Source organism: Narcine bancroftii, chromosome 5 (assembly GCF_036971445.1).
Source record: "Narcine bancroftii isolate sNarBan1 chromosome 5, sNarBan1.hap1, whole genome shotgun sequence".
Classification (NCBI taxonomy): Eukaryota; Metazoa; Chordata; class Chondrichthyes; order Torpediniformes; family Narcinidae; genus Narcine; species Narcine bancroftii.
Window position 1 is genome coordinate 236,658,940 of NC_091473.1, and position 20,641 is coordinate 236,679,580.

General features: G+C 39.6%; 2 protein-coding genes across 2 annotated transcripts in view; both read right to left on the reverse strand.

Annotated features, from left to right (window-relative positions):
* The window catches only part of inavab (innate immunity activator b), a 243,332-nt gene that overhangs the window by 109,807 nt on the left and 112,884 nt on the right, over positions 1–20,641 (reverse strand). The gene's annotated exons all lie outside the window — the stretch shown is intronic.
* gpr25 (G protein-coupled receptor 25) lies at positions 13,567–15,160 on the reverse strand. Its single transcript, XM_069941747.1, has one exon. The coding sequence runs from the start codon at positions 15,009–15,011 to the stop codon at positions 13,887–13,889; it is 1,125 nt and encodes a 374-aa protein (XP_069797848.1). The 5' UTR covers positions 15,012–15,160; the 3' UTR covers positions 13,567–13,886.

Sequence of the window (20,641 nt, forward strand, 5' to 3'; positions counted from 1 at the left end):
GAAATCTGAAATAGTTCAGAAAGCTGGAAAAATTCTGATAATCAGGCAAAGTCTATGGAGATAGAAACAGTGTTTTTTTTCCCCCAGATCCTTTAATCTCCATCTGCTGTCTGACCTTACCCCATAGTCCCCGGCTACCCAATCTCCTCGGCGCCTTGAATGATGTAGATATTACCGTCATTAAAAGCAGTGTGCATTTAATAGTTAACCCCCTAAAAATGGGTCCACAAAATTTGACTATTACATGCATATAGATGGTAATTCTGAAATGTTTATGTTTAATTAGTGATGACATGTTTTCTCCAGTATTATTTGGTGTTTCTTGTTGCAGCAATCATAATGTCTGAAATGTATGTAACAGAGAAATGCTATGGTGTTCTGTGCATGCAGAATAGACGTACTTTAATAAATGCAGTTCAACAACTGCTAACTTGGTGATTGCTGATTGCAGAGAGCATGCAATCTTCTGGTTTCACCTTTCATCGTGGGAAAATGTTCAATCACGGAAAGAATTGTTTGTGGCCTCTGCACAGGTTTCTACCACTTTCTGTGCTGATTAAGAATGGTTCTTGGATGATGGTGTTAATGTGTGGGAACCTTACAGTGAACAGCACAGGTTAGAGCTGAAATGACTGTTTGCCAATCAGTTTGTTTCACTGAGACAGACAGATGCTCAAAAGTTCAAGAGTTCATCTATCCATGGAGCATCTTTAAGTGTAATCTGTACAGAAAAGGAAATGTTATTCTAGAGGAATCTTGATTGGATGGCAAATTAACCTCATATTACATCTTTTTTGAAAAGGAAATCATAGATCTGTGCTTTAAAGAGTAACCTTAATATCTCAACCTCAATTGGTTTTAACTCCACTTCTGTCCATACCCACCAATTGTAATGCGATTTTTACTTTAAAATAACGATTAACTAGAATAGTTTGTGCACGTTCAAGGTTTGCATCAATGCAGGAATTTAGCATTAGCTTTGTTGAAAGGTAAGATTGTTGACTTTTTATTTCTTGGAAAAATTTTGAGAAATTATTTTACGTAACTGCTGTTTATCTGGTCTCTGGCAGATTACATTTCAGGAAACCTTCATATTTCTTTATTGAAAAGGCCAAAAAAAAATAGTAAATGGAGTTTAAGGTAGGAGAGTGAGAAGTCAATAGAAGGAATCAAAATGCAGACATTTGTAAATGGAGAGATATTGGAAATGAGTGGAATACAGATGGGTCGAGGCGGTTGAATGCATGAAATAGAAATGTTTAGTGTGCAGGTAACTGTAAGTAATTAAAAAGACAAAAGCTGTATTCCTAGGCAGTAAAGTTTAAAAGTAGAAATGTAACATTACAACTGAAAAGTGTTTAGAAGGTGAAGCCACCATATGGTGTATGGTTTTGTTCTCCTTTTAAGAAAATAACGTGCTAACATTGGAGGACGGGCAGAAGCAATTCCTGGAATGAGATGTCATCCTAACAGGAAGGGCTAATAATGTTTGATCTGAATCATTTGTCATTTAGATTCCAAAGGAACGTAACAGGATAGATGTCAAAATGTTTCTACTAGTGACAGTCTCTGACATATTAGCAAGACACTAAGCAGTCATTTAAAACTGAAACGCGTACGAATTTCTTCTCACAGAGGGCGATGCGTCACTGGAATTCTCCACTCTCCTAGACTGTGGAGGCTATTGAATTAGGGTATTTTTTTTTGAAAAATTGTGAATTGATGGCTAGGGTAGATCAATCATGATTGGAGGATGGAGGGGTCATACAGCCAACTCTCACTCCTCCATGCTTGTGTTCTTGTGTTCATATTTTCTTTTATTCTTCCTTCAAAACTTCGAGTCTTACACTTGATGCTCAAAGCCTCACAATGCACCCAAATGGTCAGTCTTCATGTATCAAGCTTCAAAGGTGGCCCCAGCTTGGTTTACACAGGTTAATCCAACATTGCCCTCTACCAACATCCACATGTGCAGACTTTCCAACAGTCCTCATGAGATAGTTGTCAGGAGGCAGAAGATACTTAATTACAACACAGATGAATATGTATTGCAGTCTGTATATGTGCTATGTCCAGTTGTGTTTCTGCATGTTTTGCACCAAGGACCAGAGAATGCTGTTTCGTCGGGTTGTACTTGTGCAATCAGATAATAATAAATTTGACTTGACTTGGCATTCAGCCCATCAAGTCCATGCAAGCTCCCAAATGGAGCAATCCTCTCCTTTTTCCCCTGAAGCCATCACTTTATTCTCTCTCACATGCCCATGGTGAAGTTTTATAGAACTGATAGGGCTAAATTTAGAGAATTGAGTGCAGTTGGGCAGTACAGTTAGCATTGAGGTTAGCACAATGCTATTATAACGCCTGTGTCCTGGGTTCGAATCTGGCGCTGTCTATTCTTCTGCTTGGGCATCTTCTGGGTGGTCCGGTTTCCTCCCGCCCTTAAACCTATGAGGGTTTGTAGGTTAACTGAGGTATTTGGTGGGGGTGGGGAACAATATCTTAGGCTAGAAAGGCCTGTTTCTGTGGTCTAGTTTTAAAAAAAATCAAAACATTGATTTTTTGATCGTTTTTCCACTTCCCAACACTCTGGAACAATTTACAATTGCCATCTAACCTCTCAGGGTTATGGAAAAACATCTGAATAACTGGGGAACCGCACACAGACATGGGGGACATGTTCAAGCTCTACAATGATTGCACCCCCCTAGGTTGGGGTGCACCCTCAGTCCTTGGAGATGTGCGACAGCAATGGCACTAACTGCTGCACCCCCATTTCACCAAGAAGTGAATCCATTGTTCTGGTTGAGATGAGCCTAACTAAAGTGACCAAAATGGGCATGTGATACCACCTTGCTCCTCACCCAACTATATATAGTTCGCCTACACACTGAGCCATTGAGAAATTTGTAATTAGTAAGTGTGATTCTGTTTTCACGTTTAAAGATAATTAAAAGCAACTTTTGCTTAAGTAACCATTTGCCTTGGTGAATATCTATTGCTGCTGGATTTTGGGGTTCTCTTGGCTCGTAACGTTAGAAATAACTTTATACATGCCCTGATGATAGGCCTTAAAGGTAATTTTGACCAGCTGTAACATGCACAATGTTTCAGGAGAAATATATTCTAGTCTGCAAAAAATCAGTACAGTGCAGTTGGTCATTACAGTCTGCTTCACCGGGTTCAAGAAATCTTGAGATTAATTTTCATTTCCATTGCCAATTACTTCACCAGTTTATTTCCAATGTTGCAAAGACAAAAATCTTCCCCTTTGAATCCAATTTATTATTCAGAACCCCCACCCCCAGTCATAGACTTTCACTTAATTGGCCAATTATTGCAAGATGGTCCAATCATACTTCACTTGTTGAATTTTCCACATTTCTCTTCAGCTTAATTTATGTTTCACATCACTTTCAATACTAATGAACAGGAGCTGGAATAAGAAGACATGTTGATAATGGAATTGAGCCCATTTCCAAAGTTACCACTTCAGATTTGCAGGAAGATTCTGATTTTCTATTGGAGCATTCTTCTTCTTTGGCTTGGCTTCGCAGACGAAGATTTATGGAGGGGTAATGTCCATGTCAGCTGCAGGCTCGTTGGTAGCTGACAAGTCCGATGCGGGACAGGCAGACACGGTTGCAGCGGTTGCAGGGGAAAATTGGTGGGTTGGGGTTGGGTGTTGGGTTTTTCCTCCTTTGCCTTTTGTCAGTGAGGTGGGCTCTGCGGTCTTCTTCAAAGGAGGTTGCTGCCCGCCAAACTGTGAGGCGCCAAGATGCACGGTTGGAGGCGAGATCAGCCCACTGGCGGTGGTCAATGTGGCAGGCACCAAGAGATTTCTTTAGGCAGTCCTTGTACCTCTTCTTTGGTGCACCTCTGTCACAGTGGCCAGTGGAGAGCTCGCCATAGAACACGATCTTGGGAAGGCGATGGTCCTCCATTCTGGAGACGCGACCTACCCAGCGCAGTTGGGTCTTCAGCAGCGTGGATTCGATGGAAAAAGCCCTTTGACCAAAACATGCACATTCTTCCAATTTTTTTTTAATGAATGCAATTACTCTCTTTGTCCTGTCAATCATCATACCCTTTATCACAGAGCATTTCCACATAAAATTAGATTTCCAAAACAGGGAAAGGACACTCAGCTTTTGGTAATAACACAAAAAATCAAAATAATTTACTCTTACTTTGAACATTTACCACTGTCAGAGTTCCGGAGTTAGAACTGAAATCGAGCTGCAGTCAGTCCATATTCTCACTTCATTTCTCTGAACTCTTAATAAAGCTGTAAACTGTAAAAGTTGCGTTAATTTGTGTTCAAGCTGCTTTGCTCAACCACTCAGCTCCAACTAACTGCAGTGACTAATTCATATGCAACGATCTGACTAGCTCCTGACTGATGTGCAGACATTGGCTAAAAGTTCATTTGGGAGCAGTGATTACTTCTGCTCGCTTCAGCTTGAGGTCTTGGTAACAGAAAGGCCAATTGAAATTCCAACCACCTTTCTGATAGGACCACATCATTTAACTGAGACCAGACATCACCACTTTTTGTTACAGAGCTGCAAAATATATATAATCACGCCAAAAGATTAATTAGCAGATGAGATCTTAATACACCAGATGAGGTTTGAAGATAAACAGTTTAATGCTTTCAGCGAAGTAATGGGTTATTGCTCTATGATTGTTTGCTTCCTTTTTATAAACCAGTTAATGTGCTTTTCATGTCATTACGACGAACCATTTTTCCCCCACTAAAGCCCTCAGAGTTGCCTTTCTAGGATGCCCTGAAAGATTTAGATGGTAATTGAATTTTAAAAAATGATAGACTGAAGTAATTTCCCATGTGAACGATTTGTATTCAAATAGGATGACAGGGGCCCCAGACTGGCATTACTAAGAAACAGACACTTAGTAGACTACTGTAGTCAGAATGAAAGTCTAATTTCTGAAAGTAGTAGGTTTTCAGATAGCTTCAGTTACAGTCAGTTGTTCATGATGAAAATAATGTTTTTTTTAATATAAATGTCAGATATTAACCCATGTTATAGTTTATGGCGTAAATAACTACTCAGCGTAAAATTCCTCAAACACTCAATTTCACTCCAATTAAGAAGAAAATTATTTTCCCTGCCGTTTTTCACATGTGTTTGCCTCTAACTGATGAGTTACATTTGAATTTCAGAAGGTCTTCAATCGTTTCCTCAAGATCCAAATTTTTTTAGCTTGGAAATATTTTTGGCACTGAATTGAAATTGAAATTAAATAAAATGTTGAAACAGCCCTAGCAGTAGCTAGAAAATGTGTGGCAGTTACTTGGAAGTCAGATGAGTATTTGGGAATGGGTAGATGGCCAAACTGAAATAGGAAGTTGGACACCACTTGAAAAATATTACATATAATTTACATAACAAATTGGAGAGTTTTGAAAAAATTTAGGAATCATACTTACAAATTGTAGGAATTAATTTGAAATCGCCAAAACTGCACCCTCTGACTTGTATAATCAAGAAAATTAAGATATGTTAGATTTTATTTAATAGTTTTAGTAAGTTTTTATAAATACTATCCAGATGTTTTCTTTCCCTTGGGTTTTCTATTGGGTTGTTGGGGGGAGGGGAGATGATGGGAGGAGGGATTTTTTTTAAAAATCATTATGTATTAAATTTTTCATTATTTTTGAATAAGAAATTGATGTACAAGTTTTTTTTAATGCGCATGTGAAATGAAATATAAAATTCCCCAAAAAAAGGCCTTCAATAAAGTGTCATAAAGATTTGAATCAAAATGAGAGAACATGGAATCGGGGGTAATACACTTGTGTGATTAGAAGATTGGTTAATGGATAGAGAATAGAGGATAGGAGTAAACAGGACATAGTTGTATTGAGGCTGTGGGATGTCACAGTATTTGCTGTTGTTGATCATCTAAATCCATGACCTGGGCGAGGGATCAAGTATAAAATATTCAAATTTGTTGATGATCAATGCTAGGTGATTCAAAGATACATCAATGGGCGTAAAGTAAAAACAACAAGGGCATCACAGTGGATGAGCAGTTAGCACAACACTTTTACAGCGCCAGCGATCGGGACCGGAGTTTTGAATCCCACGCTCTCTGTAGGGAGTGTGTAAGTTCTCCCCGTGTTTGCATGGGTTTTCCCAGGGGGCTCTGGTTTATTTCCACTTTTTGAAATGTACCGGAGGTGTAGGTTAATTGGTGTAAATTGGGCGGCACGGGCTTATGGGCTGAAATGGCCTGTTATCGTGCTGCATGTCTAAATTTTTTTTAAAACTTTAAAAAATTTTTTTTTAAATACCCCATGTAGTGAGCAGGATAAGTCTGTGAACAAATAAACAGGTCAACTCTAACATTTCATACAGTGATGTAAATAGCACAATTTACAGAGTATAGGATTACAATGAAAAAGAAGATCAATAAGTACCAGGCACTGTTATGGACCTCACTCAGAAACCTGATGGCTATGGTGTAGAAGCTGTCACTACAGGATGAAAAACAAGACCTGTCAAAGGGTAGGTGAACCCTCTCAGGGTCAACAGCCATCCAGCAAGCAAATGCCGTGTGTAGAGCTCGTCGAAAGAACCAAAGACTTGTTGATCCAAACCAAGGCTTTTATTAGCAAAAGACAGGAGCTCTTCACAGGTGGCCGACCAGTCCGGAATGATCTGACCTGGCTAGGGACACAACCCTTTAAGGCCCAGACAGTAGGCGTGGCTTAGCTTTCACCCAATCGCTGTAAGCACAGTCTAGATACTGTAACTATATACACTATATACATTGGTGATAGATCTGTACTATCACACCATGAAAAGCGGAAATGACCTTCCTTGCATTGAAGCTTGGTCCGGCCATTCACTGCAACAGAGCTTCCTCCAGCCGTCTTGGACCTCGCCATAGCACTGGATCCAGGAGGGGATGTCGAGGGGGTAGGTCTGGACCTGTGAAACCCCCTACTCACCTAAATCCATTCACACACACGCTGTTCCTTTTTGAGGAGTGGGGCATCCTCATACCAAACCCCAAAAATGACTGAAAGGAACCATCGTCATCCTATGGGATGGACAACCGGAAGAAGAAAGAGGGGACTGAGTAGAACATCCTTGAGTGGAATCATGTAGTAAACATTGTTAGCCATCTTCACTTACTGTGGTTTATAAATTTAGTAGAAAAAATTAGAAACATAGAATTTTTCTTAAATAGTGAAAATTTGAAACAGGTCTGATCGCCTTGCCTGAGGAAGGATATTTTTGCAATAGAGGAGGTTTAGTAAAGATTCACTTGATTCATGATCTGTTACTTTCATTAAAACTCTTCTGTTACAACACAAAATAAAGGTAAGAGCATCCAAAGATTGGGAAGCAGACTGAGGAGGAGGGGCTTTGTGTTACATGGGGAGATCTTAGCTGGGGGTGATAGCCCTTGGAAGAAGGTGAGCTGATTGTGAAAAAGAATGCCAATGGGACTGGCAGGGTGACAGGAAAAGTGCAAGATTAAGTGTGGAGTCTGGGGAGAAGATTACAGAGTGAGGGATCGGGGCAAAGTTTGGATAGGGGATGGTGCATCATAATGTGGAATAAGAATCTGATTGTAACAATGGATGAGTGGAAGTTCTGGGAGCTGATCAGAAGAAAAACAGAGGGACACATCTATTAAACTGGTGTGGTAGATTGGGTCAGGATGAAAATCTTGTTTCATGGGTTCCAGAGAGGATAGTGGGTCTGGAGAGAAGATGGAAATGTTATCAGATAACGGGAGGGGGTGGGGGGGAAAGTCTTGTCATGAGTCAATCAGTCACTTTAGAGCAGACCAGTTGAATTGCAAGGAAAGAGAGCAAATTACAGTATGGGAAGAAGAGTTTAAGAAAGAGCTTTTGCTGGGCTCAGCACTTTAGCAAACCAATTGATGCCCAAAGCATATGTAGTGTTGGTATTTATATCTCAAGGAATAAGATAAAAGAGCAGGGATGTTGAGGCTTTATAAGGCACTGGTGTGACCTCACTTGTAGTACAGCCCACAGTTTGTGGCTCCTTTTTCAAGAAAGGATGTGTTGCGATTGAAGAGGGTTCAGGGAAGAGTCACAAGAATGATTCCTGGAATGACGGGATTAGCATTTGAGGAATATTTGACGGCTCTTGGACTGGACTCCTTGGAGTTCAGAAGAATGAGGGGGGGGGGGTCCTCACTGAATTATTTTGCATGTTGGACAGAGTAGATGTGGCAAAGTTATTTCCCAAGGTAGGGGAGTCTAGGACAAGAGAAAACAGCTTCAGGATTGAAGGGTGTCCATTTAAAATGGGGATGCGGAGGATTCCTTTAACCAGAGAGTGGTGAACCTCTGGAATTTGCTACCACGGGCAGCTGCTGAGGTCAGATCACTGGATGTATTTAAGGTAGAGATTGATTGGGTATCTGAATAGTCAGAGTGTCAAAGGCTATGGGGAGAAGGCGGGGAAATGGGGCTGAGTGGGAGAATGGATCAGTCATGATGGAATAGTGGAGCAGATTCGACGGGCCAAAATGGCCCATTTTACTGTCGATGGGTAATAGGGATGGGTGAATGGTAGAGGGGATGGCAGGGCATAGACTCTTGCTCAATTACTTTTTTGTCTCTTTTTAGTTAATTAAACTCTCCAGTGCAGATTAATCTCTGCTTCAATGTGTCCCTTTTAATCTCAGTGATCAATACTGAACTCCATGCCAAGGCATGGGCTAGTCTTGTGTATTGCACATTGGATCACAACATCTTCTTATAAGAACTAGATTGCACAATGCTTGAATGTGCTTTGAAATGGCTGGTTGTGTTCAGCACTAAGCCTATTAAAGAGGCTTTTTAACAATTACACCATTTCATCACCTTTGCTAAGGTGATACCTCTGCTATTCATTTTATGTGCAATTTTCGCCATTAAATGTTATTGTGCATTGTGTTTTGTTGAATAAATTTGACCTCAAAAAGATTAATTGGTTCTCAAGTTTCAGTAAATTTGAGGAAGATTACTTGAGCTGGTGTTGTGTGAGAGAAGAAGGCTTGTGCAGTGTGTCAGAAGTCTGCAATTGTCGGCCTGGTGTGAGAACCTCAGATGAATCCCAGGCCTTACCGTGATTCAAGGCCGGAGAATGGAGACACACTGGAGACTGTAATCTGAAGCTAAACCAATCTGCGGGTGAATCCAGGAGATCAAGCAGCATCAGGGTGAAAAAAAGAATGGCCCAGATTTTGAGATCAAAGGGTTTTCAGCCGAAAATGTTGGCTGTTCTTTTTCTCCCACTGATACCGGTTGACCCATTTGGTTCTTCCAGTGGACTGTAATTTGAGGCTATTTATTTAAAATTTCTTCACCTGCCTTTTATGTTCTTTGCCACCAGGTGGCATCTGTGAGCAACCAAAGACAAATCAGAACAGGGAAAGTGAAAACAAATAAGGGACAAAGCACCTGCCTTTGCCCTGTTCATCTCCTTCCAGTCTTCCATTCCCTAGGCCCAGCACTTCACAATTTGCGCCTATCTCCCTTATTGAATATTTCCTTTTGAACGCTGCTGAGTATTTTCAACATTCTCCTTTTGGCTTCTGATTTCAACAATAGATCAGACTTAAAAGTTTTACATGTCCGTTTGCATGTTCCCCCTGTTTCTCCCCAACATGAGTCTATCAAACACCAAGTTCTTTCATCTGGGTAAACCTGACTTCGCCCAGATAGAGATGCTCAATTTCTCTAACCACTCTGTAATTCCCGAATCTCTCTGTATTTAAAATTAATCCTTTCTTTCCTTGTTCTGATTAAAGTCTTTGACTTGAAATATTGACTGCCCTTCTTTTTTGAGAGATACTGTCTGACACACTCAGCATTTCCAGGATTTGTTGTTCTTTTTTTTGCACTGAACAAATACTCAATTAAATCAATGAAATTTTCTGTTTTTAATCAGTGAAATTTCACTATTTTTAATTGGTGAAATTTCATTATATTTATTTGTGATTTTTTTTTTAAACCACTGACTGGTTAAAGCCTGAAAATGTATAGCTCAAAGGGATACATTAGGTGCCTATTTTCAAATATTATTATGAGTTTAAAAGAGCCTCAGACAACACCATTCACCACCTCAGATATCTCAGTGTTTGACAGCCAATAAACCAGTATGAACAGATGTTTTTGTTACATAGGAAACGATATATTTTGAAATGATTCATATTTTAAAATACTTCTTTCATTTTGCATTCATTAGCATGTATCTTCTCATTTGCAGTCGTTTTATTGCAAAGTATTTATCTGCTCACAGAAAGTTTTGTTCATGTTGTTTGGAAGATAAATATTTTCCAGCATGCTACTCTGAAAAAGTAGCATGGAACATTTTGCCTTTTCCCACAAAGAGGGGTTGATGAAGAGGTTCACATTCGCAATGCATGTAGGAATATTGTGAATTCAAAATTGATGTGGTGGTCAGCATTAAATCAATCAGTTTCATCTAACGGTGACTGCAATTTTCTCATTCTTTGACATGTTTGAGTTTCGAAAATAAATCAAAATCCAGCCCTCCCTCAATTTATTGCAGATGACAATCACTTCTATATTTCACAACCGTTAATACTTCTAGTTCTAGAAATATATAAATGATGTAACGGATTCCAATGTAAAAGGCACTTACTAAATAATGAGCACTGCTTATCAAAAACAGTTATTTTTTTTACTCATCAGAATGTGGCCGACTTGTTGTCAACTTATTCAAGCTTCTCAAATCAGTGGTCTTACACCCCATTGACATAAAAGTATCGCCCAACTTCCAGCATTCACACCAGACACATCCGAAACTGGAAATAAATTCAACATACTCTCATGCTTATTAAATTCAAGTGCTCACTACACTTGTTGAGATTGAAAAAGAAAACACTTTATGGGTGTCTGTTCTTGAAAGTCGCATTGAAGAATTTTATGACAAATGCCATTTATAAAAAATGATTTCCAACATTTATTTTCCCTTGACCTTTTCAATAATTTGATTAAATCAGAATCAAACCATTGTTTACAAAAATTCTAATTCAAGAGAAAACCACTCCTACTGACTTTTTTGGGGGTGTTTTCTGCTCCAGTTGCTCAGTTTATGTTACATATGGCCCTGCTCTTCTGCTTAATTTATAAAGGCAATAGAAATCAGCTTTCTCTAAAATGTTCTACATGCCTGATACTTCAGAAATCAACCTGACAAAAGTCAATTGTGGTTTAAACTTCACACTAGTTAAACTTAAACATTTCAAACCATGACTAATGAATCATTTTACAATTTGCATTTCGCGACAGTTGTGGAATTTTGTAATACAATTATTTCTCTCCCTTTTCTGCAAATCACAGACCTTTGATTCTCACTGCCTCTCAATGAGGATTACTCATTTCAGATCCAGTGGTTTTCCACTTTATCTGACAGCCAATTGTTTAACTCAATTATTTTAAAATTCATAAAACTTGTAAACAAGCACAGTGTTCATTAAAAGAAACTGGGTTTGAATCTGACACTTTCTGTAAGGAGTTGGTTTGTAAGTTCTCCCCGTAACCTGTGTGGGTTTTCCCCGGGTGATCTGTTTTCCTCCCACTCTCCAAGCATGTGTGGGATTGCAGGTTAATTGGGAACAATTGGGTGGCATGGGTCTCAATGACCGTGTTGTAAATAAACTTGATTATTTTTCTCTCTTTTCAATTCTAAATAGTAACAAAATAAACTAGATTACTATCTATTGAAGCTTGATAAATTTACATCTTCATGAAGAATTGTGTTTTTTTTTGGTCATCTCTGCATATCTTATAAAACTAAAATAGAATGAATTACTAAGAAAAAGAAGATTAGATGAGCTGTCCGAGCGAGCTTCTGAAATCAGAATGGTTTGTAGAAGAGTGAAATGCTTTATATTTACTTTTCAGCTCGAATAAGCTCCAAAGACTTATTTCTGAAGGTTGTTATTTCACAATGAACTTGTAATTTAAATATTTTCAATATTTATAACATAATATAGGGTTAGTTCTATCATCAATCTCTCTTATTATTGGAAACACATTTTTATGAGTTTTGTAATACAATTATTTCTCTCCCTTTTCTGCAAATCACAGACCTTTGATTCTCACTGCCTCTCAATGAGGATTACTCATTTCAGATCCAGTGGTTTTCAAATGCTTACCTCCACATCTTTCTGCGAACTTCTGAACTTTTAGAATGAGTCAGTTTTCGCCACGATACTTTAGTTTCCAAGCATCATTTCAAACGTTCAGGCTTGCATTTGATTTAATGAAATGATAAATCCTTTTTACCTCAAGCCTTAAATTCTATTCTGTTGCTCTCTTATTTTCTATACAGAATTTAACTTGGGAAGCATAAATTCCCATTTTTCTTTTGTATCCCCAATCTTACTGACTCTTTTGCACTAAGAATGTCATTTAATTTCATTTCTGCTTCTCGGTATCAGGTGAAAAATTAATTCAGTGTTTGCTCACCAGAATGATTCTCTTCAGAAGGGCTTTGTGGATGTGAGTAATCCTATTTTAATGTGACGTTTATTTCAAAAGAATCTAACTCAATTACACTCACAAAAGAGTAGATTCTCTACAGAGAAAAAAAATCTGCTAAATTAAGTGTTTATCTGTTATCTGACAGGCAAGGTATGTTAAGTATTGTCAAATAACAACTTTGATTTTTCGTGACCTTAGGTTTTCCAGGCAAGTTTCTCATCCAACAAAATGGTTTTTCTTTTAAATACACCCACTTTTAATGGCATCCAATTGACTCTCAGCAAGATATTGAATAAGGCTTAAGCACTGGCTCGGACACCAAGGGGAATTGCCCTACTCACTTCTAAATAATTCTGAGAGGGCAGCCGGGTCTCAATTTACCTTTGATCCAATTTCTTTGATATTTGTGATGAGTTTTACATGTTTTAGCATGGTGTGTTGTGCTGATGGTGTGAAATGGGAAGAGTGGGCTTCAGTCAGGAAGGACCATGAGTGCAGCAAGGGTCAATGAAAATTCTTAAGAATTAAAAATGGTGTTTATTTTTAGGTGAACTGGCTGGTGAGATGTTAGTTTAGTTCCTTAGACGTCATTGTCTGAAAAGAGTTTGCTGTAAACTATAATATTCATCTATAAATATTATAGACTCAGTTTGGTTAGTCTTGCCTCAAGAGAAAAGCCAACTATCCCAGGAGTCAATGTAGAGAACCCTCACCACACAACCTCCATTCCATGTCTATGCCTCCATTCTTGGGGTGACCAGACCCATGCACAATGGCCCCACCAGGATCCCATACAAATGGAGCACGATATCTCCATTCCACTACACATATCCTCCTGCACCAGAGTTCAACATATTGTTCACCATTTAGAAAAATTCTGTCTTTTCACAGTCTTCCATACAACACTCCGTTTGTCATGTCCCCATCCATACACTCAGCCTACCTGTATCCCTCTTAAGCCCCTCCGTTCACAGGCTTATGTAATAAAGTGTCAAATGTGCCTCAGAGAGAGATTAAAAGAAAAACAGGTTTCTGATTAAAAAAAAAACCATTTATTTAATTCAGCTTAAAGCATGAAAAGCAGCCCAGATACATGGTAAGAATTTCAAAAAATCAAAATGGCTATAATTTAAAATAATGACAATCTAAATTTTAAAAGACATAGCAGAATTGCTCGCATATATCGGTCAGCACACAGTCCGTGAGATTTAACGCTCATTATTAGTATCACTCAGACCCACTAAGGATCAGGCACATTTGCCTGAGAGTTCTGCAAATGTCCCTGTTTGAGTCAGAGCACTTGAAGGTCTACTTGTGAAGTGCAGAGATTTAAGCAGGAGCATTGGAATGTCTGGGTCCTTTCTAACAAGAGACTTTACATGGTACCATTTGCTGCAAAAGATTTGAATTTTGTGGTTACTGCAATTGTGCTGCTGTCTGTGACCATTGATACAGACCCAAAGCTGTTCCCTCTCTTCCTGATGCTGCCAAAAATACAAGAAAACAACCGACGAGCTCTCAGCCGGAAATTCCGATCTAAAAAGGCATAAATGATTGGATTCATGCAGCTATTAATGAAAGCCAAACAAGAAGCCGTGGCCAAGCCATAGCTGGCAATCGGCCAGCCAACATCGCTGAATTGCAAGCACAGAGTGATTGCCTTGAAAATGTTAAAGGGCATCCAAGACAAAATAAACCCAAACACAATGGCAAAGATGATTTTTAAGGTGTTTTCTCTTCTCTGGAGCGAGTTTTTGCTGTGATCATAATGACCCCTCAGTCTGTTGAGAATGGAACAATAGCAGAACAGTATGACAACCACGGGCAGGGCAAATGTCAAGCAGATGGCAATCAAGCTGAAACCTTGGTTAAAACGGGAAGTCAGGTCATCCTTGCAGTAGGTTTCGTTGCAATGAACGAGTTTTTTGAAGTAGGCAGAAGGAATGGCGAGAAGCATGGATGTGACCCAGACCACGACACTGATTTTCATGGCATAATCCTGTGTCCTGATATGCACAAAGTCCAGCAGTTTAACGATGGCCAAATACCGGTCGATGCTCATGCAGGTGAGGAAAAAGATGCTGGAGTACCTGTTGACAGCAATGATGTAACTGCTTATTTTGCAGAGTTCATTGCCAAAAGTCCACTGGTAATTGTTGCCAGCCGAGATTGCCCACAAAGGCAAACTGAAGACAAAAATTAGGTCTGCAATTGCTAAGTTGATCACGAAGGTATCCACCAGTCTTCTCCTTCTCTTCTCTTTGAAGACCATGATCAAAATGACAAATATATTTCCAAATGATCCAATGACAAAGATCAGATAGTAGAAAACTGAGATGAAAATGTTCAGCAAAGGTGATTCCTCATAAGAACAGCTATTTTCATATAAGTCATCGACGAATTCATAACTAGGAACAATAGTTTCAGAAAGCGAATACCCAGTGGTATCAGATGGTAAATAGCCATAGGCGTGATTAAAATATGCTTCTTCATTAGACATTTTTGCTCAACTTATTGCAATTTTTTTTTCTCACTTTGAATCTGAAATGTCGTTGAAAGAAGAGTAGTATCAGTTTCCTTTACTAAAGATGTCGTGGTAGTTGTTTGAAGACTGTAAAGGTTTAATTTGTTCAGAGAAATCAAGACAGACTGATCTTGAGAATGATAATAAGATCATATTAAACCTACCTTTTTAAAATCATCTTAATCTAGCCAATCGAATGTGGTTTACAGCAATAAGGGCGTCAGAGTAGGTTTGGTTCAACAGGATGTGTCAGTAAAACAAAAGGGAGGGACATAATAAATGCTTCATTATTTTAAGCATTAATTGGGACAAAACCTCCAACTGCATTAACCTTTCGCATTCCTTCATGGTCATTCCTCTCCAAGTTAACATTTTCCAAACAATTATTTATATTGGAGAAAATGTGGAGCTGAAAATTCAATGAAAATCAGAGAATGAAATAAATATTAGAGGCTGTTGCCACATTTTATATCTCAGCCTCTGACTTTGCTGAGATATAAAATGTGGCAACAGCCTCTAATATTTAATAACACAGACATCACAGAGTAAGTTTAGATTGCTGAAGCATCTCATGAGTTGCTCATCTCTTCTTCATCAATATAAAGACGTTGCCATTTGCTTCCCATAAACAATCTTTCATACTAAATATAAACTCTTAATAAAACACAAAATCTCTCACACTAACTATAATCACAAAAAAAATCTCACGCTATATTTAACTTCTTGGGAGGGTCATTATCTTGGAGGAACCTTCCTGGACTCAACACGCTAATGGCTTTGTGAAGAAAGCACATCAGCATCTCAACTTCCTCAGGAGTTTGCAGAGGTTGGATGTGTCATCCGAAACCCTGGCCAATTTCTACAGATGTGTGGTGGAAAGTGTGCTGACCGACTACATCGTGGTGTGGTATGGGGACACCTGACCATAAAGCCCTCCAAAAGGTAGTGGACACAGTCCAGGACATCACAAGGCAAAACCCTTCCCCACCATCGAGAGCATCTACAGGGAACAATCCCATCGGAGAGCAGCGGCCATCATCAACCATCCATGCAGTGCACATTTTGTTCTCGCTGCTATCATCAGAAGAGGGATGGGTGCCACAATACTCATACCACCAGGTTCAGGAACAGCTGCCACCCCTCCCCCACCATCAGACTCACCAGCAACAAACTTAAATGAGTCCTTAAATAAGGAACTCTTACTTTTGCACTTTTTAAAAAAAAAATTTCTCTGTATTGTCTGACAATAATTTTGAAATCCATATATCCCTGTAATTAAACAAAGATTTCACAATTTGAACATTTATGTCTACTTACCTTGAAATTAAAGCAGGGGAATTTAAAAGCCTCAGCACTTTTTTAAACAATTTGCTAATTATTATGCGACTTCAAACAATCTTTTGGGCTCAGGAAGCATCTGAGTTGAATTGCTCTCCTTCATTCTGGCAAATATGAATTGTTCTTTCTCCCAACTCATGCCCCTCCTCCTTCTCCCACGCCCTCATATTCTGGTTTCTGCCCGTTCCCCTCCCAGTTCTGAAAGGTTTCAGCCTGAAACATTGACTGAATATTTCCTATCTGATCGGCAAAATGTAAAATGTCATATTTCTTTCTTTTGTTGCAATGGTCTTTTGTCTCTTTCATAATCCGATTATTATTGGCCTTAATTTATGTTACTGATTTGGTCCTTTCCTTATTTTTCTTTCTTTCCCAGTTTTTAAATTTCACTGATTAAAATGCACAGAGTGATGGAGGTGTGGAATGAGCTGCCAGCTGAGGTGGTGAATGCAGGCTCAGTTTTAAGATTTAAGAATAATTTGGGCAGGTTCATGGATGGGAGAGGTATGGAGGGCTATGGACTGGGTGCAGGTCAGTGGGACTAGGCAAAAATAAATGGTTCAGCACAAGCTAGAAGGGCTGAAGAAATTTGTTTCTGTGCTGCAGTGTTCTGTGGTTCGAAGGAGGCAAACTATTTTTTCAGTGAGCTCCCAAATACTTTGTCAGCTTCACCACAAAATACAATGACTTTACATTATTATTCGCTTACTGTACAGAAGGACAAGGGGAAGCTTGTGTATTCCATAAGATATCCTGCTCCAATCCACCAGCTGGATTGACAAGAAATGCACATTCAATGCTTTTACTGTTTTGGATATTTCTAAAATATTAAAATGCTAGTGAAGTTAAACTTAATTCATCTGAAAGTTATATTAGCTAGCCTTTTAATGATTTCACAATATTTCTAATATTTATTGAGCCTTGTTGCACAAAAATAATCCCAAAAGCCCAAACACGAATGTATAAAGACCAGATATGAATATTAGCTAAAAGGCTTTGTGGCGCCATCATTGAATTGTGGAATTCTTGAATGATAATTTCAACTGTGTGGAGAGACCTCACAAATTGTTTTTCAGGGAGTAAATATGGAGAAACTGTAAGTGGAACGAGATCACACAGATTTGAAATAATTAGCATCTGAAATATTTGGCAGACTGAAGACTGCAATGTTTACCACACAGCCATATCAATTCGTTGCAGAAACCCATCTGGCAGGAGTTTCAAAAAGGGAATCAGATTAATAAATTAAATAGAAATAATTTACAAATGCAGGAGGAAGAAAGGAAATTTGTTGGAATAGACAAGAAATCCTGCAGATGCAAGGGTCCAGTGCAGCTGACAAAAGAGCCAGAGAAACTCTGCAGGTGACGCAGCATTCTTAAAACATAAAAGGCAGTTATCATGTCGTGGCTGAGCCCTTCTTCAGGAGTGATGAAAATAAGATAGAAGTCTGCATAAAATTGGCGGGGGGGGGGAGAAGGAAAAGGGGAGGAACACAGTAAGCAAGAAAATGTGCAAGTGCTGGGGACTAGTGTAGTACACAAAAGTGCTGGAGAAATCCAGCAGGTCACAAAGCATCCATAGAAATAAACAAGAAAACTGCACATTCTAGTGCGTTAGTTTGAATGAATAATGTTTACAAAGAACTGTTGAAAATATGCTGGACTGAATGGCCTCATTATCTTTGCAAATCTCAAGATTACAAAGTAGCAATACTTACAAAAGTCTGCACAAGTGCTTTTGTTATTCACAAAGCCAGAAATAACAAAATGAAATGTTCTAACCACAGCTCATATTCAGTTTAATTAATCAAAGCATCAGGAACCAAGACGCAGTTTATCTGTGACCACAAGTGCAACCTTACTTTGTTACAAACATTTAAATCTTTGGACTCCTGAGCTGATCACAAATGATTTTGCACATTCGGTGGAAAAGCTCATAAGTCCTGAGTTGAATTTCGTTGTCCTTTTATCATTGGATATTAACAAATACTCATTTTTTTTATAAATTCATACTTATTGAATGAAATCAGTGTCTTACCCAAGTTTTTAATCAATAAAAACAAATGAACAAAAAGACTATCGGTAATAACAACATGCAAGTTAAAAATGTATTTATTAACATGAACAAAACTATACCTGAATATCTTATTAATGGGGAAAACTGCAAATTGTAGAGGAACAAAATAATTAAAGTGTAAAGTGAATTTAAATGCACACATTTCATTTAATATGGTACAAATGTTTCTTTGAAAAAAACAAATGAATGTTGGTTTTTATATGGAGGGGGTGGTTTGAGTGGGAAAGCATTGAAGTGATGTGAGATATATAGAGGTTTGGCCGGTCATCATATTGAGAGTTGGGTCAAATTGTGGGCATCCAAACTCAAAGCCCTAGGAATCGTAAATGCTGAAAAATCCAGGAAGCTCCTGACAAATTGTCAGATCAAAGCCAATCTAAATGCTTCCAATTCAACATATAATTGTAGGTAACTTCCACCAAAATACAGGTTATTGTTTTCTTTTACTGATCTGATTTATTTTTCATTCATCCATTGCTCCTTTTCCTTGAGTTTTAACATCATTGACAAATCTCTTATGTGACATCATGTACAACTCCATTTGGAAATCTAGATACAGCACATAACAGTATTGCTCTCATTAGTCCCCTCACCTATGTCATCATAATAAGTAATCAGTTTAAATCATTATGACTTGCATTTCTCAAATCTGTGCCAACTTCCAATAATTCACATATATGGTTCTAATGAATATTAATTTTACCCTTAGTTAAAATTTCTAAAAGCTTCTCTCCACCACTGAAGTTAACCTGGAATAGTAGAGTTTATCTCTACTCTCTACTTTAAAATGTGGAACTCTGGGTTTAGTTGCTTAACTTATCAGCGAATGTTAACCTATACTTTACATGAATCATTTGTGATTTATCTGAAGGTTTTGCCTACCAGTCTTTGATTTCAATTAACCTGGTCAGTTGAGCATTAACCTATCAAAACTGGTCCTCATCCAATCAAGGGTTTATAATAGAAAACACTTCTTGTTCCTTTCTGAAACAAATCTAAATATTATGAAATGATCACTTGTAGCGACAGCTACACTGCTACTGAAAGAACACACAACCAAACGGGTTGAGCTCAGTGAGCAGAACTGATTTATTGCAGGCTGCCTGGTTGGCCTTATAATCCCAGCCCGGACCTGGCTGAGAACCGCGCTGGGGGCGCTGACGTCACCAGGGCACACGTGGGTCCCCAAGCGTGCGCTTCTGAGCCCAGTGCCGAGGTCGAAAGGGAAACCCTGATGGCACCATTCTGGCTGGCTGCCCCGCCGCGTGTGTTACAAGCGGGGCCAGTTTGCCTGCCTAATGGTGTGCACAGCACCCCTCAGAACCGGTGCCAATTTCCTTTTTAGTCAGGTGGCCTCGCTTCTTTAGCTGGGCCACAACTACTGGTTTGGTGGGGTCGAGGTGTGCTGGCTTCAGCCTGTCCACCATAAACAGTTCCCTCCTACCGCGAATGTCCAGCGTGAACGTGGACCCTGAATGCTGTACAACTATGTAGGGCCCTTTGTACGGCCTCTGCAGCGGTGCCGTGGATGGGCCTCGCCGAATAAAAACATACTCCCCGGAGTGCACCTCGCTAGGGACGTAAGAGGCCCGTGTGCCGTGTCTGGGTGGCGTTGGAGATGCGAAGGAGCCCACTGGGCCCAGAGGTGGGGCAGTAGCTCATGTGGTGACCGCTGGGGGTTGTGAAGTGCGTTGATGAACTCACCGGGCGCCGTAGACCAGCTCAGCTGATGACACCTGTAGATCTTCTTTGGGCATCGAGCGGATGCCCAGGAGCACCCAAGGCAGTTCGTCCACCCAGTCGAGACTTGTGAGGTGGGCCATAAGTACCAACTTAGGGTGGCGGTGTTGTCATTCAACCAGCTCATTGGCCTGTGGGTGATAGGCCATGGTGCAGTGTAGCTTGATCCCCAGCCTGTTGGCGAGCTGTGCCCAGAGTGCAGAGGTGAACTGAGCACCCTGATTGCTGGTGAGGTGATTCAGAATGCCGAACCGGGCGATCCAACTGTGCAACAGCGCTCGGGAGCAGGAGTCCATGGAGGCGTCTGGCATCGGGATCGCTGCGGGCCAATGAGTGGTGCAGTCCACCACCGTGAAAAGGTAACGGTTACCCCGGGAAATGGGTAGGGGCCTGACGATGTCCACGTGAATGTGGCTGAACCGTTCCCAGACATGCTCGAACTCCTGTAC

What these genes read in the sequence shown, in the direction of transcription:
- gpr25 (XM_069941747.1), bottom strand. Translation starts at nt 15,011, where the DNA reads ATGTCTAATGAAGAAGCATATTTTAATCACGCCTATGGCTATTTACCA.